We start from the raw sequence: 25,243 nt of genomic DNA on the forward strand, positions 1-25,243 counted from the left end.
CTGGTTGTAATACTGCTGGATTATTTAAAAACTTACTAGTGAATCTGGAATGGACAACTGAGGTCTTTGGAGCTAAATGGTTTTGCTGTTTTCATTGCAGATGATCAGTAAGCTACTGAATTATAACTAACTCACATCAGTGGTCAAAATGAAATTGTTTCTAGCGTTTAGGAACTGATGATTTAAGGGTGACCCATCAAACGTGCATAACAATGTCTCTTGACGGGGATGCTTGGGTTTAGATGTTTTCTTGTATGTCTACATTGTTTGTGGAATTATAATACAAAAAACATTAAAGAATTTGGATTTCTAGGGCATTAAGGATATATAAAGGAATTGTGCAAAAAGGGCTTTGAAGGTGTCAATAATGAACAGTGTTGTTATACAGATGAAAATTGATAAGGCATGATTCAACTGGATTCACTGAAAATCGTTTATGACCTGAGAAGCAACATCAGGGAACAACAAAGAGCCTTTTTCCATTTATTCAGCACAAGGAGAGGTAAATGATACGTCCTGTACAGTACATGATATCACTTACTTGAAATGCTAGGCACTTGATGCCTCCATTTCTATGAGTTGCTTGCCACACCACAGTAGGAGCCAGGACTAAAGAACTGATATTGATGTTCATTTGAGGTTGATTGAGGTCTTAAAAGTATTTATAGGGCTTATAGTTTATAAAGAGTGTTAACAATGACCTGTGCAGTTTGGACCCTTGTATTTTCTTGTTTTTTCATGTTTCATTGAGAACCCTACAGATGTATTGATTCTGTTGACATGATGAAACAAGGTACCATTAATTTATGTTGCAATAAATTAAAAATTAATATTAGTGTGACATTAATTCTTTACATACTTTATAAAGGACGTAATTCTCATTTGTTGATTTTCATTCAGAATACAAACGAAGGCATAAACTATTTACAGCTGACTGCTGTAGTGAGAGTTTCTAAATATTAATTCTGAAATACCTAAGCTGGAGTTTTATAAACATTGGTCACATTGAAACCAAGAAAGCCTAAAGAATCATTCATACTGTACATACTATCACTCATACATGCAAGATAGTACTGACACATTGCTACTTCTACAGTGTGATGTGAATTTGTCCATCTGAAAAATTTTAGATCAGCAGTATATGGGATTGTTACTCAATATGTATTTAGCACATTTTTTTTTAGAAAGTCAGGTTTTAGCACCTTGTCTAGAGCTTGATTCAAAGTACTTAAATTGTTTCTCCAGTAAAAACATGAAACAATCTTCAGGATTTCTATTTATGTAACAAATGTTCAGAGAGGGTTTTAGTTTTCAAAGTTCTGCTATTTGGAGGTTTTTTTATTATCCCTCCAGGGCATAGAGTCTATAGGCCTGAAATGCTCTTCAGAGGATCTTATATCCTAATGGGGTTTATCTACACAATAAGTTCCTTCAGACTGTCAGTATGGGACATTGACTTAAGGTACAGAATGTAGCTGTTTATTATGTCTCTGGATTGATTCCAAAGAAGCACAGATGACATTTCCAATACCCTCTCTTCTTTGAAAAAATGGCTGGATGAGATTCTTGGATCAATTAGCTACTACCAAGTGGGCTAGAAGGGCTGAAAGGTCTCTTCTCACAGAGGTGATGAAAGAATTATCAATATTAATGTTTAACTTAAGGGTATCAGAGCTGTTCATTAAAAATGATCAAGGTTCAATTGTATTCGTTTCACTTTTTTTTTCTATCAGCAAAATGTTATTTCCTAAAAATAATTGTGAAAAGCAATTGGATCGGTGGAATTGAGGGAATGCATGAACAGGCATTCAAAATAGTTTCTACTTAAACAGTTCTGTGCTGTTTTGCTAGCCTGTTTAAGCATGTGCTTAAGCTGAAGTTGTGCTGCTGTAGTTTGACAGCATCCCAGTGAGTGATCGTGCTAGACTAGGTGATTTGGTCATGTAAGAAAAAGACTCGGTGCTTAGCTGGGTGTTACTAACAAATGTGGATCCATGAAAGAAAAGACTCAAAAGCTAATGATTGCAGACCAAAAGCTTTCTAACTGGTGAGACATAGCCCCTTCTGCAGTTGTCCAGCTCAGACATCACCTATGGAATGTCATTGGCTCCTGCTCTGTCCTATGTGCTCAGCTGACTCTTGACATGCTTGATTTGTTTCCTTATGCTACCAGTTTATTAACTCCCTCACATGGGCCCAGAGTTTTGTAATCCACAGGTTGACCCCCAGCTCTGTCAGGTATTGGATTTCGGGTGTTAGCATTTTCCGGCAAAGTTTGCGGTTCTTTTTGTTAATGTTCTTCTTGAGGTTGTAGCCCAGGATTGATTTCTCCCCAAAGGGCTGCCAGGGCTGCATGGACGTTTCCTGGATCCTGCCGGCCTCCACCGGCTGGCCCCCTTCGATGCAGATGGCCGCCATCTCTGCGTTCCTCCTCTGCAGCTCGGCCACATCTCTGGCCATGCGCTCTCTCCCGTACGCTTCCACTTTCTTCCAAAAGGAGGCGTTAAAGTGACGGTACAGCTTCCAGTCGATGCCGTTCCAGTCTATGGCTTGGCTTCTAAGCTCAGGAGTGAGCTTGGATACCAAGGAATCTTTGCGCGCGTTAAGCTTGAAAAACAGCAAGTCCTCCATCTCCCAGCAGAGTGCGTCCTTCAGCAGAATCAGAGACTCCTCAAAGTGCTCGACAAGCATCACTAGATGGAAGCGGTTCTCGATGGTCCGGATGCTCTCCTCCACTCGCGGGTCCTCAGGGCTGAGGTTGTTGTCATAGCCGAAGTCAAAGAACAGCAGGTTCTTGAGGTAGAAGGCGTTGTACCCGTCTGGGTCGTAGTAACGCCAGGGATCGTGCAGGAACTCGGCGAGCTTATCCTCCGCAGAGATTTTCCAGGTGAGAGGCACCACTTTGCCAAAGTAGTGGAAGGACGATTCAAATAGTTCAGCCGGGTCCCGCAGGATGGTGAAGTAAGTGCTGTCCGCTGGAAGCAGTTTCAGGACCTCGTGCTCATTAAAGCGCATGTGATTGCAGATGATATTGAAGCACATCCCTGGCCTGTAGTCCTTCACCTGCGAGCGCTGGAAAGATGAGGGGTAGAAGAAGTCATTGCGACTATCTGGGAAGGCAAACTTGAGCCGGTGCTTCTCCCCGAAACGGAAGAGGATATTCAGGATGGTGCTGCTTGCCGTCTTGTGAGTCTTCATAAACATGATGTCTACCTTTGGTGTACAGGTACCCCCCTGTCCTGATGGATTCTGGGAAGCATTGGAAGCAGGCAGAGCACGAGCATGTGCTGGGCGATATGCACAGGAGTAAGGCACTGGAATCCTGTTTCCCCAAGAAATACACAAACAAAAGTTAGGTGCGGTTGTAACTAGTATAGTAGGTACTGTATCAGTTCTATCCCTTGTCTGGAGCTTTTAATAAATAACACCTTGTTGTGAGGAAAGGAGAGATGTTTTTTTCTCAGCTATTGAGCAGAAAACCCTGGTAAAATGCCACACTTGGGTTGATTGAATAAGTGGCATCCAGAGGGAGTGAGATTCCACATGAGGGAGAGGAGCAGATGCAATAGGCTCTGTGTGGAATTTCACTTCCTCTGGAAGATGATATTCAATCAGAATCAGCCCTTGTGTGTCCAATTTACCTGACCTTTCTCCTTTCTCTCAAATCCACCTCTTACTCTCTCATACTTGTATTATGTATTATACAATATAGCTGTTTTTATACCAAAGGTTCTCATAGTACTTTACATATTCAAGGGGACCCACCACTGAAGTGTAGCTCCCATCCGTTTAACACATGTCAACCAGCTGCCACACTACAACTTTACAGGTCTAGTAATGCAAAATCATGGATTTAAGGGGGAAATCTTGTGAAGGACACATTGTACAAGCCCATGTTTAACACCACTACTCTTCTGAAAAGTGCAATGGGATCTTTAATGACAAGTAGTCAGGACCTCAGTTTAACATCTCAGCTAGAGGCTGGCACTGCTCAGGATTCTCAGTTAACCACACTCTAGTCTAGAGAGTGGAAGAGCACTACCTGCTGGTCCGCACACTGGTTTTGCTTGAAATTCTCCCATCCTAGTGTAGACCAGGCCCAGCCTTGCTTATCATCTGAGATCAGACATGGTAAATCTGTGAGGTGATGATACTATTGTTGTCCTAAGTCTGTGTATGAATACACTTAATTCATGACAATTGGTTCCATCTGTTCTTTGGACACATGTTAAAACATAAGAGTAACATACTTACTCTTGTAAATTTAATCGTACAGGAGGGATAGCTAGGGTGTAGAGCAGGATCATACAGCTGGTCAGTAGGGTTCCCAGGACCAAGCCCTTACACATCGATTTCCACTGCTTCCCTTGCTTTCCTAACATGGTCCCAGCGCTGAGGCTTCCTGTATTGAGAAACAGAAAATTGAGGCCTCATCTCCACAAAGCCTAGCCTGGTTTGCAGATGAATTTGTTTTGTGATTTATAGCTTTTCGGTGTTTACAGTGCTTCAAATACAATGGAGTACAGACCCAAAACAAAAATAATTTTGTCACTATCCAAATACTTACAGACTGCACTGTGTGTACCACCTGGGAAGACTTTTTTAAAAAGCATCTCCACCACTTACATTCCAAAAAGCGAGCCCTTTTTTTTTTCCTCTGTAGTCCAAAGGTCATATCCCACGTGTGCCCACAAAACACATGTTTTTGTTAGGATTTTCCTTAAGCACAATGATTACATTTCATGAAAGGTTTCACTTTTTTTTTTTGCACTTATGTTCACACTAGGCGAAGCTTGAACCTGTGTCTTTATTGCATGAAAATGTAAATTGCGGTGAAGGCTGAGACCTTTGGTTTCCTCTGGTGTCTAATTACTGGAGAGGTCATGCTGTTTCCTATAGGGCTGCTCCCTGTAAGCATGTACTTCCTGCGTGCCCCGTCTTATACTGTTTATGGAAACAGAGGATCAGTCAGGTTCCCAGGGCCCAGGGGGTTCACATTTCAATTAACCTACTATTAGTGACGTCAGACCAATACTTCAGAGGGCAGGAACAAATGCCGGAGTGTGCTGCTGCCTCTTTGCTAGATTAATTCTGCCTATTAGAAAAACTCTGTTTAACATCAGAGTGAAGCCCAGGGGAAAAACCATTCCTGCCAAGTAACAAATGACTTACTGAACCTCACGAAGCCACACTCTTCTGTCATCTTTCACTCCGCAGTCTGTGCTTTTATTTAGAGCGTTTCACATTCACACTGCACTCTTGTTTCATTGTACTGAACGATATATTTTTAAACAGGTTTTCATGTGCTGCTTTGGGTTTCTGATTTCTTTAACTTTTTTGTCAGTCACTTCACGTAACTTTGCCCTACTGGTTACACCTTTGCGTTGAATATAATTACTATAAATCTTGTGAAATTGGCATGGTTAGTAATACATTGCCAGACCCCACTTGCTCCATTGTGTTTGTAATGTAGAAATTAACGAGGTGGAGAGATGACAGTGGGGGGGGGGGGGACTTTTAGAGTTTTAATTGTCAAGTGATTTGCAAGGGCAAGCAAGTCATAGCTTTGTGCGATGAAATAGGATAAGAAACAGAAATGCAAATCTTTTCCCACTACATAACCACTTGTATGGATTTAAGATAAGTTCAAATTCAGATTTACACAAACTTAACAATCATTTTAACACTTCTGAATGCTTTTAAAAGACCAAAGTTTATACCAATGTTATCCTCACAAAATTTCACTTAACTGTTTTGGACCTACTGTTTGTGAATTGTATTCCTCACAGCGCACATCTGAGCCAGAAAGAGTGTCTGCTTGTTGATCAAAATAATTACTTTTCTGTGTTTTGGAGCCAATGGATGAAAGAGAAATGTGTATCCTACCTGTTACGTAACAATAAGCTTCGCACAGCCACAGCAGGAATCACAAAGCTAAGCAGCAGCTGCAGCATAAACATTGATGATCCATTCTAAGTTGTTTTAATATTCCTCATAAAAAATGTTTTTGACTGTGTGTCTGGCCACATGCTGTCTTGCAAACAGATTTGTAGAAAAAAGATAAACCTGTTAAATGTGTAAATTTCAGGGCTGTGTTCCCTGTATATATTCATGTTTGCATTGAAACCTTGAGGTGAGCAAAATTAATCTTAAATGTTTATATACAAAAATAAAACTGGACTGGGGTAAGCAAAGGTAAGATATGGCAAAGCCTGAGAGGCAATGGAAGAGAGTAAAGATCTGCCAGCAATTAACTGCATCTCTTTACTAAATGTAGACAAACACTGAAGAACTAAGTTTAAAGTACCATCTAACTTAGCGATGGCAAAATTATAAAAGGAAAAAATTCTGGACACAACTTTATAAAACAAGGTCTGTATTATATTGATCCCATCGCTTTCCTTGAGCTACTGAACTCTGATTACTAATGAGATACTCCAACTAAAACTTACATCACATTTCATAAAGCAGTTTAAAAATTGAATATTCTCATGTAACTTTAAAAAAATCTTCCATGTGATAAAAGACAATCTCCAGAGTTAAAACAATTTTGCTAGGCTTAGAGTCCTAGTTTGTATTAGAATAAATAATAAAATAGGGAGTTTAAGGAATCATTTTCCCTCATGGAATTCTATAACTTCTATAACTGTTCAAGGAAAGACTGCATGAACTATTAAATCAATATATTGCGATTACAAAGGATGATTCTGAACTTGATATGTTTGCCCAGAGAGGCTGGTTTTGTGCATTTGTAAGAAAATGCAAACGTTTGTTGTTCACAATACCGGACAAACTCTATTTTTTTTCTTATTTTTCTCAGAAAGGTTTGGTCATCTTTCATATTGCCAGATGCTCAGGTAACATACAGTAGTCTTGACTATGAAGACCTGTTGTAAATACATCGGATTTTTCATGCACATATCTTTTGAACTCTTTCTAGTTAATGGACTAGAGACTCTTTTTTTAAATGAAAACAAAATTCAGGGCATAGATAACACTAAAAAACATCTCACGTTCCACATGAAAGCTGAAAGGATATAAAGAATATATCATTTGAATGTTTTGTTGAGTTTTATTTTCATATTCCATGGACATTTTATTTTAATTCACATAAAGCGTCTAGATTACACTGTGATGCTGTTACTGTTTCTGCCACGAAAATTGACTAGAATGAAAATGTTCAGATCAAGAGTTTCTGCTAACATGGTGGTGATTTCCATTTTGCAATTCAACAGGACTTTGAGGCTGGCATGTTCAAGATGGAGAAGCTGAGGAGACACTCTGTCAGGAGCTCTCCTCTCACTTCACAGAAGGTAACACTCTCTCTCCTTGCTCTTGCTTCATGTTGGCCTGTCTGGCCTCCCTGGGCTTCTGTCACAGGCAAACGGACACTTCTCCACTTTGAGAGCTGCATCTCATTAACAATTCCTGTTATGCTGTGCACAATGTGCTGTTCTTAACTGCCTGTTATTTCAATGTGTACGCAATATATCCAATAGAGATTTATGTTCTTGATTAAGGAACACAATTCTGTGTTGATCTTCTACTGACATTTTATTTTGATTAATTTAATCTTCTTATTCAGCCTTGTCTCACCAAGACTCCTCCGATCCACCAACCAATACGCTATTCATCTTATGACAATCTCTGCATTGACATATACGAGGTTCTGCTTAGGCTCACTAAGTCTTTTAAGCTTAACTCCAGCTTATATTTTCACATTTTAAATTGTTTCTCTGGTCTCCTGTTGAGCCTTTGTGATCCAAATTTGTTGAGAGCTCTCCCAGCTGGTACGGGTTATTTGCAAAGCTGCAACAGGATCCTGTATCAAGACCACCCTTTTGATGCCACTAAATGGATGCTTCTGTTTCAGTATTCCATCCGTAGAATGAATTATAAATTCCTGTGGAAACTGATACAACAATGTAAGTGACTCTGGTCAACAGTTGGTAATTAGATAGCAAGTCAACCAGAGGGCTGATTCAGCAAAGTAAATGAGAGTTTCATCTACAGTAGCCATCTTATAAAAGAAAAATAAAAGAAACTGTAATACAGATGGTTCTTTTTCAATGAAATTGACCAAAATTGCATTGTTCAAATTCTTTTTAAAGTCAGGTCATGAGAAACTGTCTTTTTTTTTCTTTTGGGGATGAAAACCTTTTGCTATTTTACTGATTGGTACACTTATACGCGAGAGGAGTTTACAACATTTTTGTAAACTTTCACAATATTATCGGTTTCCTTCAAATCACAAGAAAACACCCTTCTGTTTCAAAATCATAGGAATTTTTCATTGTTCTGCTCCTTTCACTAAAGATTTTTTTTTGTGCTGAATAGTGAAAGGGTATCGAAGCCTGAAAATAGGTATTCTGTTAATAGCATAGGAATGGAGCATTATGGAAGTGAGGTGCAGCATTGCCAAACTCGTAACCTTCAGGATTCATTGTGTTCAGAGGAATAATGAGCAGTGGTCTCAATTCAGGAGTTTTAATGTTCTTGCCCCCCACTCCCCCCACCCAAATGACCCATTAGACCTGTGCCTACTGCATTAGGGCATTAACTTTGCCTGAACGTTTCTCATGGCAGGTTCTGTCCTTCTAGAATAAATCAATGACATCTGCAGGGTCACGTCCTCTCTCTGAAACTCATTTAAAGACCTGACTTTTTACCAATTAAAGTACTAGACCTAAGAGCACAGATCATAAACACAGAAATGTTAAGCAAACACAGTCAAGCAGTGCATAGTACGTATTAGTTTAAGAGGTTGTTTAAAAGAATGATATAACTGTTCATATGAGATTCCCATAACTGAGCAGACATGTAAGACAGAATACACTAACATGCACGAAGCCAATATGAAGTGTAGTAAGAGAGTCTACCATTGGTGTTAGAAATTACAGATCTATCAGCATTAAGTGTTAGCCTGAGAGAACATTCAATTTCAGAAGAAACATGTTATTGTGTTTCTGCATAAATAAGCAAAATCATTGAGTGGAAACAACAGAATAATGCCCAAAAAGATTTGCACAATTGTTCACTTTACCTTGAGGTGTTGTTATCAAAGTTGTGGAGGTTCTGATCAGTGTGAATTAAACTATGCAAGCTAGTTATGCTCATAATCAACATATATTGGAGCTCCCGATTTTTCCTAAGAAGACTAGTGCGTTTGCAAAGCACTGTATATCAGCTGTACTGTATATCAGGGAAAACTTTAAATGTCCTTGCAGACATGATATACATGCTGTTGTGACTTTTTGGTTGCAATATGGATTTCCTTCTCTGTATTGTTTTACAGCGTGAGAAGTCGTTGTAGCCGTTCTGGCTGGGTGTCACGCTTCTCGCTCACAGACGAATCAGCTTGCGTGTAGCACGTCATTTAATGCTGGGGACCTGGTTTGAATTTCAGAACAGCTGGGACAGGAAAGAAGCTGCAATTACATTGCTCGCAGTGGAAGTAATAATCATTTTCACCGCAGGGGGGAGCACAGCTAGTTAACTTGCACAGGTGCGAAACTGGAAAGAGAATGGCAATGTTAGCCTTATTAATGCCTGGCTAATATGCGTGTTATATTTCTTTTCAGTCCTTCGCTAGGTTATAGTAGCGCATAAACAAGTCTCCGGTATGAAGTACATAGCACGAAAGGATTACCAGTATTTCAGACTGAAACGATTCGTGTCAGTCACACTATAGTTGTGTTTTCTTCTTAAATCACATAAAAAGTTGTTAAATAATGCGCTATATATTTCAAAGCATCTTACCTGTCGGACGCAGTCTAGCCACAAAACGCCTCCACGACTGTATTATAAATATCTTCCATCGTTTACACATTTTAACTAAACTTCGCTATCTCCGTCTTGTTGCTAGGTCGTGCACTGAGCTCCTGAACAATACAAACAAACATTATGTCGAAACAACGTTCCGATTATCATATCATCTCTTTTAAAAATCTCCTTAAAGGATACGCTACTGCTAGTTTCGTGTCGTTTCTGAAATCATGATGGAAGTCCTGCTTATAAATAGTACATACATTTATTTAGTTGGGATTTGCTGAGTTTTATAAAATAATATTATCTAATAAATACAGTGTTACCAGGTTCAGTTCTTAGACGCAAACCAGTCTTAGGGAATTAAATGGATAACGGCATACTTTAGATTCAGAGATTCAGATAAGACCGTTCATTCTGGAGTGTGACAAAGACGTCCTTTGTGCGTTTCAGTAGCATAGACCAGATGATACTTTTTGAAACATCCACTCTTCCACAGACATTTTTAGAGAATTATTGGCAGGCAGCTTGTATATGGATGTACGTTTTACTTAATGCCAAATATTTCATGCCGACGTCTATATTTAAAATCTGGGGCTTCCGTTTAAAATATCAGTCAAATGTGTCTTTGAAATACGCATTCCCTTTGAGCATGCATTTCCTTTGCGTTTTATAAAGCTCGTTGCAAATATTTAGTTCGGAACCTTATTATTTTCTATGATTTAAACTTTACAATGTTCTAATTCATTTATTTTTTCTGCTTCAGTGTCCTTTTCTATGACAAATACAGTTCGTACTTTGGCCTGACTATTCATAATTTTGTTTTGATTTTAACCGAGCAATCTTAGTGATCACAAAATATTCATACAGTATATGAAAGATACATGTAAATGTGTGGACACACTCACTGTTCTCCATACAATTTTTTCAATGTTCAATGAATGTTTTTGCCCGTTTTTCTGCGTGTTGTATTTTCTCCATCTCCATGGAAACAGTGATCAATACATTATTTTTCTTTATATTGGTAATCATTTATGCAGCTGTCTATCAATGGAACAGCCTTCCATCTCGTACACCACTGTCTCTGACAGCTGTCACTCATGTAGCAGGAGGCAAACCAAACAATGCTGATACATCTTTCAGTACTAAAAAAGAAGGGAGTAAGTTTACCTCACTGTGCATAAATCCTGAAAGTCGGCCAACTTTGATGGAGAGAAGGTTACCCTGTGGTGGAAGGAAAGAAGTGTATTTTCTTCAGTTCCAAACTCCTCAGCACTAGCTTGACAGGATTATAAAAGGCCAGTTAGTTGTTTTTTTATTCTCTCCTCCAGCCTGTGCTGCCTCAGTACAGCTCTTCAGATGGTCTAATGTCTTTGTGTAATCCTTCGCAGCTGCACATAGTTACTGCCTCATTAGCTGGGGGGTCAGAGATGTTTTCCCCCCTGTCTTGTTGTAAGTGTGTAGGTAAGATGTTTTTTTCCCCTCCTCTTTTTTGTCAGGTGTCTTTCAAAAAACGTCTTATCTGCGATCCCCCTCGGCCGGCTGTCGCGCAGACTAAGGCACAGTCCCGCAGGGAGGCTCTGTGGCAGGCGGCTGTGATGTCATCAGGAATTGGGGGAATGTGTGCTTGGAGGGGGGAAGCTGTGGCTCTGGTCTTCAGCTTGCTCTGCCGGTACGGCTCCGTTCAGTGAAGTGACAGGAAGGAAAAGCAGCCGGTGAGTACAGACCAGTGGGAGTATGATCGAGGATAAAGTTGTTCTTCCATGGTGGGGGGATATCTTGATGGGAAAACCTTTAATTTTCCAGCATTTGCTCTGCAAAACATTGATTAAGTGCTTTTTAAGTTTCGCAAAAACCCAGTATTTATGCTGTACTACTGGTGGATTTTTGTCCTTTTGAGAGTAATGTGGATTTGCTGTGCGGCTGTCGCCTGGAAACCAGAATTTGTACAGTAATTCTCGGCTTTTGAAGGTTGTGGCTTTAGAGCGGGTGATGAAATGGTCCTTTTGTCTAGCTAGGTGGCTTAAAATAAACATCCTCTTGATCATGTAGATTGTATTGCTGCTCTGTCAGGTAATGGGTGAACTTACTGAAGCATGAATACATTTACCCTTAATCAGCCATGAAGGGAAGCTGTTGTAAATCACAAAGGAGGGCCCTCTCTCTCTCTGGAAGCATTTTACTGCTCCAGTTTAACAGCGGTTTAGCTGATTACACGCTCAGATCGGCTTTACACTTGTATCATATAAAAATGTAGAACCAAAATGCCCATTTCAATTATCAGGTGTACTGCATAAGCATCTTTTAGACATTGTATAACAGAACAAATAGGGACACTCTTTTGAATACAAAATGTTACCTGAAACTCTAACTAGGGCTCATGTATTTAAATAGTGAAAAATAGTCTGAATATTCAGGGGTACACACTGTTGTACTTTGTAAAGTCATAGATTCACGGAAAGAACACAAGTCAACTCAACTGAGATCACAAGAACTCTTTAAACCAAGGATTTCAAGGAGGGAAAATTGATACAGAAAATGAACATGACTAGATTAGTTTCCCTTTTATACATGAAGGTAGCTTGGGTTTGCACATCTACGCAGCACAATAGCAACAGTTTCTGCTCCATATCCTGTAAGTCCTGTGTAATACTGGGTAACAGTTTGGCAGTAGATGTTTAGAAAACCATGATATGATATGACACTTAAATCATCAGAATAGAGAAAATGCTACCAACTCAAAAATGTGATTAAAAGCACCTTCCTAAAAAATCAATTACTCTTTATGACTCATGCCTAATCACCAACCCTAATTCCTCCCAGAAATCTGAGTAACGTTCTCATGGAGGAGCAACTGAGAATGAAGAACGAATCTATGAGCATCAGGTCCCAATTTACATCAATAGCCATTCTCTCATATGCAGTCGTTCAAGCTGATCACACTTACACCAAGCAGGAAGAATGCTGCATGACAGTAACGATACCCCCAAGTCCAACATATGGGCTTTTGCAAGACGGAAGACCCACATTTGCAGAGCTCATAGGAGCGTCAGGCTGAAGTCCGAACTGGGCAAGAATGTGAGGAATGCACTGCGGGCAGGCAGGGAGAGAATGGAGATATTGAGCAGAAGGGCATGACAAATCTGGCCCAGGACCCAGACTGAGAACACAGCATCTCTGCGGGGAGAATTGTGTTTTTTTTCTTCAAGGTCGGGGTGTGAATCTTGAGCGTTGGCAGTCAACTGTTGATGAGGTCAACAAATCGCCCTTCGCCACACCACCAAACCAGGCCTCCCTCCTCCTTCAGAAAGCATTCTTAACGTCCCAGACTCGTGAAGGGCTTGCCACAAATGCTGAATAATGCAATTCTAATCTGGAGCATTTCTTAGCTCTAGCTTACTCACTTAATACATGGCTAAAATAATGTTCTGAAAGTATAGTTACACTGTGAAGAAAAACTGTGTAGAGCTGTAACAAAGAATTATTCAGCAAAGACCTATAGGAGGTCTGTGTCCTACTTAGTGAGGCAACAAATATTTAATAATGATCAGTGAAAACATCCACTATTGGTCCTTTGGACTAGTTTGGTAACATCAAGGAACTCTTTAGAGTATTGCACAATAGACCCCCATTGAATTGCAGGAAAAGATAACCCGAGATCTCTTTAGAAAACTCCAACATTGCCTTTTATACCCACCATTTACAAAACCATTTCAAAACATTAGAGAAAAAAAAGAGTTGGTTGGGCATGACAAAGCTGCCTGTTCTGCCTCCTGTCCATTCTTTTCTCCTGCTTTCTTATCCCTGAACAAATGAACTCTGTATTTGTCCAGGCTTCCTGAATCTGATTACAGTGCAAACAATAAATGACATTCTATCTCATGCCATCAGAAAAGAAACAGGTTTGGTTTAGAATCACATTCCAGGAAAATGTGCATCATTGAAGTATTGTATCCCAGAAGCACGCCTGATACTGGGACAATCTTTTATCCATGAATTAGGATGTTTCTTTCCCAAAAGCAACACTTATGGTGGTGGAAGTCAGTGTGTTGTAAACATGAAAATAACATGCCCTGCCCTTAATATGTTATAGAAACATTGTGTCTCTGGCTAAAAATAAGACTTAAGTCTATATCTACCTTAAAACCTTTAATTCAGAAATCAGATGACTGTCTTGGCTGCATTATAATTAAAGTGCTCTTAGATCTAGCAATTTTCCATCAGATCATAGTCTATTTAGCATAGTCTATTTAGCACTGATTTTATCATATCAACATTAATTAATTATGCATCTGTCTTCACTTTCAGATGACCTAAAACTATTCTGGAATTAAATACAGCAAGACAATATCATTTATTGTATGGAATTTAATACAGCACAATAAGCAAATGTAATTACCTGAATAAAATTCAGCACAGGCCATAATAAATCTTCTTTTTTGACAGGTTTCCATCTACTTTACATTTAAGTAAACTGCATGCCTGTTGCTAAACAAAAATCCTGTGGACCTGTTTCATCTTGGCAATTTATTACAACAGGAAGCAATAAGATCTTGAAAAATACAGTTTGAGATTAAATTTCATATGACTTTCACCCCTCTTAAGAACATCTAAAATGCAGGACAAGAGAATATGAATGAATAAAGATGAATAAAGGTCACTGAGCATTTCAGTTTCATCTTAGAACAAAGCTCTTTACTTTCATAATTACAGGCAGATGACCTGATCTGAGGCTGTGTTCTTATTCCCTGATCCATTATCTTTAATACCAGAAGGCAAATCAACTCGAGGAGCCCAGTTAATTCTGGAGTTTGTACAAATTCCACTCTCTGCAAACCAGCTCCCCTCAGCTGCACCACAAAGTGAAACTGTAAAAGTCCTTTTCCAAAAACTGTTACTGTTTCTTGGCTTTTTTCTTCTTTTTTTCAACTTTTGCGTTGTCATCATGAGCTTTCCTCTTTGCTGCCAGTTTGTTTGCCTGTAGGGAATAGAAAGCATGTTAATAAGTGGTGCTGTAAGTGTTAAGGTCACCTTACTCAAATCTCACTAATTAGAATTCTACACCCAGTGTTTTTCCACATTATCTTCCAAAGGGTTCTGTATTTTTTACTCAGGTTGAAAGTAGACTGAAGCCTGCAATCCCCTAGAATCATATATTCTGAAACACGGTAAACTAAATTACGACTGTCAAAGTGACACAAATGACCACAATGCTTAACTTTGTTTTGGGGCCTGGTTATAAGGAATAGGAAGTAGCTGTATTCAGGCCTCAGAAAAACACTCTGCTTAAGAAGGTCTTGACTCACCTCTCTGATTTTCCTCTTTTTGCCAAACATGATTTTGTCGTAGAGGTACTTCTCTTTCTTCTTCATCATCATGATGGCCAGCCGTTTCTCCTCAGCTTTCTCCTCCTGCTCCAAGCGCATCTTGTTCTCCATTTTCATCTTTCCTGGTGTCACCTTCACGGAGAGAGCCTGAAAAGAGGTGGAAACAGTCACTCTCTCCACATAAAAAACATAAAACGCGCCATTCTCAGTGCTCTTCAGCAGACGGTACTCTAATCGGCAAGCCTCTGATCACCTAATAAACCAAACATATCACACTTGGGTTTCCAGCTGTTCATATTACCCTTTTTCCTCACAGTTTCAATGCGGTTTTTAATTATTAATTCATGGAAAGCATTGGTGTTGATTACTTAGAAATTGCAACTTTTAGACTGCTGAAAAACTTCATTTTCAGTTGTCCCCACAGGAAGCTAACTTCATCAGTCCCACCTCCACACCAGTGTCCCACTCTCTCCTCACCTTGCCCTGAGCTCTCTGCTGTTCCATCTGCTTCAGGTTCATCTCCTCTGTCACCTCTTCTTCATCCATCTCTTCATCCACCGAGCCCTCCTCTTCCTCCTCCTCTTCTTCTTCCTCCTCCTCCTCTTCTTCCTCACTCTCAGCCTTGACTGGTAACGAAAGAAAACCCTTGTGTGAAACACTGTCATTGTGCAGTAGTCACTTGCTTCTGCCCTTCCCAAATCCACACAGCAAGACTTGCCTGGGAGAAATGTACCGCTCTAAGGTTTACCTTAAGCGGGGAAAAACAAAATGTGTTCGTTTGGTAAGAGATGAATTTGTTTGAATATTGTAAAACGTGGAAGTACAACACAGTTTTATCTGCCGAAGCATTACTGTAAGCTACACTTCAAACAGTCAGTACAATATATACCAAGACTTTCAAAAATGTGCCACAGGTTGTTCTTACACGGCATTTCTCCTCGCTGCAGTGCCAGCATCTGTAGCTTCTCAGGTGGCATGTAGTCCCCATCTTTCTCCTCTGCGAAGGGCGAGAGATGAGGCGGCAGGACGACGCCAGGAAAGTAGTCCTCCACAGGCAGGAGCAGCCTGGCATTGACGCAGTCGAACACCCACTGGGGCTGAATGTAGTACCTGCCACACCAACCCAGGAGCGATCAGAGACATGCTACTATACCGAAGAAAAGCTTGGGGCAAGGTTCAAAACGTTCAAAAACACACACAACCAGAATATTGAAGACCGCCGGTTAAATAAACAGCGCTTTTGATTAGAAAATGCCAGACACTGTTTTTCTTTGCACATTTTGATACAGAACTGCATTCTCACTGCCACCACAGCAGGCATCAATTGAAAAGGATTCATCTTATTCTACAGCTTTACAATGGAAGACATGCTTGTGGCAGGGAGGGGCCCCACTGAGAGAGAATTGTTCTTCCTCTCCTAAATAGCCCTTCTGTGGTCCCTTGTGGGTTAAAGATGAGGAACAAAGGACACGCGTGACTTTCAAGCTCCCTCCCCCAGGAAGCCATGGAAGAAAGAGCTGTATTGAGCTTTATGGCCCAAGACAGAGCCTGAAAGAACTCTTTGTGGGGCTGTGTGCTCCCAGTTCTGAACAGGGTCCAAACAAAAAGGACAGAAACAGGGAGGGAATGATAGAATGCTCAGACAGCAGGACTGCACAGTGCTGTCCTGCACAGGGAAGAAAGATGAAAAACGCTAATACTGTGTAACAGCGCAAGCCAAAACTGCTACTTGTAAAAGCTAGCCTGGGCAAAGGGCTAGAAACAATCGAGCTGTATTCTGGGGTCTGCAGTACTTTAACAGAACCACCATATGTTTTTGTAGGAGGCAGGGGCTTAAATTTCAAATACTGCTCAAATGACTTCTAATTCTTATTAAATGCATTATAAACTCCACTAAGCTGTTTGTTCCAGCATACTAGTTCAGTCCTGCACCTTAAAAAACACCTGCATGAACTATGGTGTACTGCACTCTGGCAAAAATAAGTTCAACCACTGCATGTAGCCTGAAAGTGCTATACCTTTCAAGACCTTACCTGTTGATATACTGCTTGTCCAGGCTGGGTCTGTCGACTATCTGGTGTGTGATGGTCTCGTCTGTCACATCATATGTGCCACCGATACAGAGGGACTTGTCCCAGGACACCTGCCCTCCAAAACACCTTTACACCAAACACAAAAAGCAATTCAAACCTGCTGCCAAGAACGTACCAAAATATAACACTTCACTGGTCAACAGTAATCCTAATTCTGACTTCAAGCACTGACACCAACCCATAGCTCCAGTGATACGAAAATCTAAACTATTTAGATGGATATGTGAGATAATGTCAAGAATGTATTGACATCAAGCCATAATGCTCTGCTAGTAAGAAAAGCTCAGGTTGTGTTTTGTTGCTGTTCCACTTAGGGAGCAGTCCCAGGACAACGGTCAGGTCACTGACCTGATGACGAAGGCGAGGGGTTCCCTGGGCACCTCTCGGTTCAGGAAGAACTTCAGGCCCTCGAAAACTTTCTTCTGGGCCTCCAGCTGCATCTGCTCTTTCTGCCTCGCCTCCAGCTGCTCAGCATCCTCCTAGAGAGTGACAGAGAGGTGTCAGGCTCCAGGGGACAATCTGCATCATCACTGTGATCACACAAGCCAGGAACCAAGGAGACGGGCCGTCTGAACCCCTTCTGCATTGGAGAAGATCCATTAGGGCACCAATCATCAAGTCTCTCATAGCGCACAATGAATCATCTGGGGTATTCTTTACAACACCTTTACACTAAATTAAGGCATAGAGAGCATCAATCGACCATGCATCTGATTCAAGTCTCTGAGGTTTTAGTTAAGTCAACAGAGCAGATTTTATTGTTACAAGAAAAAGGCTTAGAATACAGTACTTATGTATGTTGTTGTCCGTCACTGCACAAAAGATGTTAAATACCAAACCAGAAAAATCACTCAGTACTTTTGCCTTTTGTTTCGGAGAACTAAAATGATCTACATTTAAAAATATCCAATTTGGATTATTCCTGTAAGGAACAAAATTCCTGGTGTGTAAGCAAATTATTAAAAAAAACGTAAAAATCCATCCTTTTCAGACCTTGTTCATTTGGTAGTGTAAGCAGAGACATCTTATAAGCCATAACATTTTGACAAGTTTGTACTATTTTAATTTAATGAATGAAGAAAATGGACATCAGGTTGACCTAACAGCCTACCCAAGCCGCAAAGCAGGGATTTAAAATGTTTAGGGCAACAGATTCCATCTCCTCACCCCTTCTGCAGGAAACTGATCCAGTTCCACCTCTTCCTCTTGTCCACTGGAGATGACCCGTGCCAGGCTGGCACTGAGCGCTGCGAGTTTCTACGACACAACACACCAGCTCAAACAGGCAGGCAGGAGCACAGCGAGAGTCAAGAACTGCATTGAAAACTGTAAGCTTACTAATTCCTGAGGTTTCTGTGAACTCACCCTGCATAAAATGAAAATGCAGGAAGAGTTGGCTAATTTAAGAAACACAGGAATTGATTGGTTCTTTGCTGCAGTTGTTCACAAATGTATTAAGTTCTTCCTTACCGCCTTCGAAAGTCAACCAGAACCAGCTACATTGTTTGGAAAGTTTTTTTTTTATTATTTGAAGAACCCTACAAAGTATTTTAATCATGCAGAGTGTGGATAAGGCTGTCCTGGACAGACACATCTGTTGACCAAGTAAGCTAAAAATCAATGCAAAACCAATTAATTAAATTAAGAATTGAAAAATATTTTTTTTATTTTTTGAATGCGTTAATCAGTGTATTATCCCCAATGCTATTCTGTGTTCACTACCACACGATGAACCTGAGTGTGTGACAATTATTTGAAAAGGGTGCCCTCTTATCACTTCATATAAACAGGTGTATATTCACACAAGTTATTTCACTAAAATAAGAGTAAAGTGAGGAAACCCATGTAATACAAAACGTAAGACAATGTTACCTCCAGATAGCTCTCCGAGTCCATGGCATAGTCATCCTCGTCCTCTGCCTGGAGTTCAGCCTCAGCCTTGCTGTCCAGCTGTCAAACACAGATAAGACACCATTTTAAACCTCCTGGTCTAAACAGGCCCTTAGCGAGGCAGTATTCTATACTCAATACATGCTGTAAAGTGGGAGCGTTCACACCAGGTGGCTGCCATGGGAATACAGGATTATACCATCCTTCCATTTTCCAACCGCTTCTTCCAATTCAGGGTTGCAGGGGAGCTGAAGACTAACTGGATTATACTACCATAGGAAAATCATTCTTGAATCCCCCATGTCCCACCACTATTCCTAACTTGGACTCGTACACTGTGAGCAGTGACGGCTCGCCGCAGTCAGGGAGTTCGAGAAACCAAAATAAACTTGGGGAAAGCTTCAATCAGAGCTTCAAACTACTGTGTGTCTGTACTGTGAAGAAAGCCTGTCAAGTGCCAACGTACCTTAGGGGGGTAGATCAGATTGAGGGTCTGGTACAGGCGGAAATTGACAAATCCCAGCAGCGTAGTATAGAACTCTGTAAAAGTAGCCATCACTCTGTAGTCCACATCTGTGGGATGCTGTACAGGAAAAATATCAACAGCACCTTGTCAAGAATTCTTGGAATGGGAAGGGAGACTGCTTCCCAAAAGCACGGATTTGCTGACCTCACAAGAAATACACTTCACTAACAGCTCAAGATCTCCTTTGCTTTTTTTTTCAGGGCTCAGTGATAAAGCACTGGAGCAGTGCCAAGCGTCCTGGACTCCCTGCGTACCGTGCCACAGTCCGCCACTACTACCACTGCTTTGTCTCCCTTCCTGCCACAAATGGAGGAGTTTAAAAAGAGAAGATACCTGCAGTAGCACAAAACCTAACTCTTTTACAGGATAACAAAAAGGTTGAGAAGCAGGAAAAGAACAGCTGACATCCTAATCAAAATCTGCAAAGTATTGAACTAGAAATTCAAAAAGTTAGACTCTAGAAACAGGCACCCCAGATCCAGCACCTAGGATGAGACATTCTGGTAACCTTTCTTTACTATCCATCAGTTTGGGTTTAAAGGAATGCCGGACATATGTGATAACTAAACAGCTAAATGTGAATTTTGGCAAAAGCTACATCCTGGGAGGAAGAAATGTAGCAGCAGCTGACTATAGCCAGACAGCAGCTGAGCCTCAGTGTTTAACAAGATCTGTCTGTGCGTCTCTGAACAATTCATCATTTTTATTCACCAAAATAACCCCTTACTATCTTAGAAATTATTCCTACTCATAAATAAATCAGGATTCTTTTAAATAGGAAAAAACAAGGTTATCAAAAATTACTGGATTTAGCAAAGAATGTAAGAGGTAACAGGGTATTATCTGCTTAGAAAACTACCCACCAAGTAGTTTTGTTAGATGGAGATAAAGGTTCTGGCAATCTAACTAAGAACAGAATAAAGTCTAGGTTGTAAGACATGATCTCTGCTTGCATACTGCATTTATAAAAAGTTCCACGACACAAGCCCCTATTTTCCTGGTCCAGTTTTTTTTAATTCTTGAGATAGTACGCTATACTTGTATGTGACAGTATAGTGTTGGTGTTCTAAAGAATTCCAGCTTGGGCCTCTTACCTGAGACACAGGTGTTACAGCACATTTTGTAATAAAAGGCAAGTCTTACAAAAACCTTTAATGATCACATGAATCAACTAAATACAGGTAAATATATCTAAATTTAAAAAAATAACACAAGAAAACAATTTGAGCATAACTATGGATTATGCAAATGAACCGAAATACAATTTTGTCTTATTACAAGACTCGACGTGCATTTGTAAGGTTTTTTTTATCCGTAATCAGACAGCTGTTTATCCTGGTGCTGTTAGAGCCTTAAAGCAGGGAGACCATCCCTCAGCCAATTAAAATTTTTGAAAAGAGGAAATTGACAGACCTGGCGAATTTACAAGAACTGAAGCGGAGGCTCCTGTATCTGTAAGTTCTCATGACTAAAGACCATTGTGCCCAAGAAAGGTTCATTTTACCGAATAAAAACTCACTCCGTGCTTTGGAGCACTTAAAAGAAATGTGTGGGTGTGTGTTGTGTGTGGAGAGATAAGCACTCACGTTATGGGAAAACTGATAGGGCACCAGCCAGGTAACGGGCTGCCCTAAGACCTCTGCCTGGTAGTAAATCCCCTTGATGGACAGGAACACCTGTGAAGGGACATAACTAGAGGTCAGTCTGTAAAAATGTTATTTTGACCATAGACATTTACTTATCAGCACTAGCTCAACTGTTAAACAGAATTCTAAATCTTTAAAGCACCAAACAGAAAACGTAGACATGCTTTCATATTCTAGCAAAAAAACACTTTAAAGTACCAAATTGCAGAATTCTAAACATTTTATGTCCCACTGCCCTATTAGTTTTTATTATAAAATAATAGTCTTTATTATAAAAAACAGAACTGATATTTCAGAACTTTATTAAAATATGGCGTTTTTGAAACATTATGGCTATAACACAGCTAGCTAAAATATAGGTTTGAGTGGGGAGCAGCGTCAGCTTGTATCGGCTGTAAAGGAACAAGCAAATGGCAATTCCACGCTGGAAAGTAGGAAAAACACAACATTGCGACTGTTGGGCCTTCTCCACAACCCGACGTACCCGGAGCCTGAATTCTCAGCCAGACTGCACCTCCTCTTCCCTAACCTCCAGGTTTCGAAGCTCTAAGCAGCGGTCGTGTCCTATCCTGTCCTCCGGGGGCCTTACCTTTCTGAGCGAGCGGGACGCAATGATGTAGTTCATCCACTCCACAGTGAGGCGCCGACACAGCTGAATGGTCTGCACATGGCACTTGCCAGTGCGAGGAAAGGTGGAGAACAGGAAGCACATCGAGAGGGTGTCGTCGACGTCCCGGATGGCGTCTATGAAAGTGGGGTACCTGGAGAGCGGTGTACAGGCGGTCAGCACTGGACGTGAGTGGGATTAGCTCAGCTTTTGTCTAAAACTCACTACCAAACACTGAAATCAGGTGTAGGTTCACTAACCTGCCTATGCTTCAAAACTTCCACCATGCAGTGGCTTAAGCTCATGCTAAAAATGGCTTTTTCAGTCAGATCAGAAGATAGAGAACACCATCCTAGAAGTCAATTCATTGCCTGTTTATTCAGTGGGTCTACTAATGACATATTAAAAACTGTCTCAAACCTCTTAATTTAGCCAGTGGGAGAGATATAGCTCTTTGAAATAAAAAAGGGAGGGACTCATATTCTCTGGAAAATGATTAACTTGCAAGTCTTAATGCAGCACAGGCTGTAATATTTGTTTTAAAAGCATTTTTCAATTGCTAAGCACTGATGTCTTTGGCGTGATCAAGCAGGTTAAATTAAACAAACAACCTCTCGAGAATGGAAGGCCAGTACTTGATTACAATATTTTGTCAAAACCGCACACATATCGGTTTAGACCATATAAATAAAACAGCAAATGAAAAGTTCTATATAAATGTAAGCAATTATTAATATAACATACAACATAGCAGTGGTATGGCCATCTTTTAAGCATCCTGGCCCTAAGTAGTCACGTGTACATTTTCAAATATATATGTTGATGTACAAAACACAGGATTTGCAGGTCAAAGGTTTTTTTATTGTTACTGTTGTCCCGATATCAAGCTGGTATAGCAGATGATCTCCCTCTGGTGTTTCATGCTGATCTCACAGCTCACCTCTCCTTGACGATGTGATCCAGTTTGTAGCTGGGCTTGTTCTCCTTCAGTCTTTGGACTCCAGTCCATTCTGCTTTAGCGTATGCCTTGCGCAACTTTCTCACAAAAACCTGAGCGAACACAGAGAGAGCACAGCGACGTCACCGACAACATTTTAATTGAGACTTAATGGAATTCAGAAGGAAAATTTGGGAGGGTGACAACAACCAAGTTCAACTGGACATTATCCCTTTCTCTCCCTCATATACATCTTTTTGCATCACACCTCCACCTGTGCAGCTACTCCTTAGTCAATCCTCACTCTGCATGGGGGTCCCAGCCAGCTCATCTTGTGACTAGGAGGTTGGTCCTCAGCCACATGGGTTAAGTCAAACTTTGACTAAAACACATCATAATCCTCAAATACACTGAATTCTTGGTTGTTGCTATTCCTAGGGAATCTGTTCATAGTCCATTTTGCTTTTCTTTTTGAAGACATGAGCCTGGTGCAAAACCACAGGAGACTTCCAGAGCACATACAGCACACCCCACAGATTCCTAGGTAAGATGACGGAAATGGAAAGATTAGTGGGGTTGGAGGTACCTTGTACTCCCTGAACTTTCTGACGATGGGCTCGTGCAGAAGGAAGCGGATGTCTTTGAGCAGGTAGAAGGTGCGTGGAGCTGTAGAGCCCTTGTTGACCTTCTTCTTGTGTTTGGGCTCATGGGGGTATATTCCCTTGAGAATGCAGAGGCGCCTGGAGAGAGGGAGCAGGGGGTTATTCAGGGAACAGGGGTCTGTGGGGACATCAGCACCTTAACCTCTATTGAAGAGCAGTCGGACATGAACAGCAACCCACATCAGAGCCTGACAAATCCCTGCTTCGTCAACTACTCCCTTCCACTCTGTTTTTGCTTTATTCAACTAAATGGGCCTACGGGACAAGACTCCACTGCTGACTTTTATCATAACTAACTCATATCTGTTGATATCATCAATACAACCAAGTACGACAACTTAGTCAAAGCCTGAAGAGTGAAGAAGCTGCATACTTTGTTGAGCCAGTGTTCACTCACTAACTTAAACACAATCTGACCCTTTTAAAAACGGTCTTTCATGCTTGCTCTTTTGTCGTTAAAAACTAGTCAATTAACATTAAGAAGCAATCAAAATGAAATTCAGGCAAAGTAAATACAGCATTCCTACCTGAAGTCAGCCAGGCTCAGCTGCAGTTTCTTCCGTGCTTTGTTCCTGGTGATATAATTACTGGCGGATCCCCTCTCATACTGCAATGAAAGAAAAAAGATCATGAACTTAATAAAAACAAAAATGATCAAAGTCAGGGAAAGCGTTTATTTTACACGCAAGCTAAAACTCGTGCGACTCGAGACAAGGTTGATGTTTAAGTTTAATAAACATTTACTGATAGAAATGTGCATTTCAAGTAGTATAAAAATAACTTTAAACAACCGAATAATTAGTAATAGTAACATCGGGGGTTTTAAAGGATCTAAATGTCTGTCACTGAAGTTAAGGATTTTATTTCCACTATGAACTATATAGTCATGTTAAATGGACAAGAACTCTCCAGGGGTTTTACATTTCGAACAAAGTCAGTATGCAATATCACCAGAAACTTGGATATGTTTTCAAGTAACCAGAAAAAACTTTTTCATCTCCACTTCTCTTTAATTATTGAGACGGTCATTGTGTTTTATTTACTCCATAAAGTATCCACTGTATTAAACTTAAATTGATGCAAATCTAATTAATGTTGTATTCGACATGTCATGGAACTTCACGTACTGTAACATCATAAGATGTACCAGCAAAGGAGCCTTATGTATCTGAGCATACGAATCTCAATGAAGACCCTTTAAGAGATCTTATCCAGACCATTAATACATCCGAACTGCATCACCAGTGACACTAGCTTTCATTTAGCGACTTTATAGTACAGTAAAATACCGCAAAATATAACATCGAGACATTACAAACGTCTTTATACGTTCTCCACAGCGACAATTCAGAAATCAGTTCATGCTGTCTGATATGATGGTAAAACCGTATTATGCACATGTTTAATAACGGAGTCCAACAGTGCCTTCAGATAATAAAACACAGAAACATACCTTCTTCTTTTGAAGACCTCCCATTTCTACGATTTATCAGGAAAACAAACTTAATTGAACGAATAACTTTCACCACCGACAACAACCCTACATACACTCAGACACGTGTCGGATGTGCTGCACTGTAAGGACCCGTATCGTAAGGAACTGTCCTGTGTGTTGCCTGTTCACAATTCACACATCGATGGTATATCTCGCAGTTTTATGGTTTAATATAACTCTTTGAAACGTATATAATATATTTATTTAATAAAAATTAGTGTCTAAAATGTCAGTATTTCTTATCTTCACTATCTAAAAATAACATTAAAAAAGGATACGAATCGGGCGACCTACG

The 25,243-nt window shown here is 40.3% G+C and overlaps 2 protein-coding genes and 1 long non-coding RNA gene across 4 annotated transcripts; 1 reads left to right on the forward strand and 2 right to left on the reverse strand.

Annotated features, from left to right (window-relative positions):
- Positions 1–469: 469 nt before the first annotated feature.
- On the reverse strand, positions 470–11,092 carry gal3st1a (galactose-3-O-sulfotransferase 1a). 2 transcript variants are annotated; one of them, XM_088618376.1, is made up of 4 exons: positions 10,936–11,092; positions 9,760–9,881; positions 4,255–4,402; positions 470–3,322 (listed from the first exon to the last, which is right to left on the reverse strand). In XM_088618376.1, exons 2-4 carry the CDS (start codon positions 9,827–9,829, stop codon positions 2,167–2,169), a joined length of 1,374 nt encoding a protein of 457 aa, XP_088474502.1. In that variant the 5' UTR covers positions 9,830–9,881; positions 10,936–11,092; the 3' UTR covers positions 470–2,166. The 2 variants fall into 2 exon arrangements, with proteins under 2 accessions (XP_088474502.1, XP_088474503.1); XM_088618377.1 differs by lacking the exon at positions 9,760–9,881.
- A 254-nt stretch (positions 11,093–11,346) lies between these two features.
- On the forward strand, positions 11,347–21,110 carry LOC148641544 (uncharacterized). Its single transcript, XR_015929843.1, has 3 exons — positions 11,347–11,480; positions 17,500–18,513; positions 19,802–21,110. It is a non-coding gene; the product is annotated as an uncharacterized LOC148641544 (long non-coding RNA).
- Positions 14,119–25,061, reverse strand: pes1 (pescadillo ribosomal biogenesis factor 1). Its single transcript, XM_088618375.1, has 15 exons — positions 24,907–25,061; positions 23,981–24,060; positions 23,378–23,531; positions 22,795–22,904; positions 21,837–22,008; positions 21,188–21,277; positions 19,542–19,658; positions 19,058–19,135; positions 18,353–18,442; positions 17,534–17,664; positions 17,126–17,251; positions 16,018–16,202; positions 15,570–15,718; positions 15,072–15,239; positions 14,119–14,743 (listed from the first exon to the last, which is right to left on the reverse strand). Exons 1-15 carry the CDS (start codon positions 24,928–24,930, stop codon positions 14,660–14,662), a joined length of 1,758 nt encoding a protein of 585 aa, XP_088474501.1. The 5' UTR covers positions 24,931–25,061; the 3' UTR covers positions 14,119–14,659.
- Positions 25,062–25,243: the final 182 nt, after the last annotated feature.

This window comes from Lepisosteus platostomus, chromosome 24 (genome assembly GCF_059453375.1).
Source record: "Lepisosteus platostomus isolate fLepPlt1 chromosome 24, fLepPlt1.hap1, whole genome shotgun sequence".
NCBI classification, from domain to species: Eukaryota; Metazoa; Chordata; class Actinopteri; order Semionotiformes; family Lepisosteidae; genus Lepisosteus; species Lepisosteus platostomus.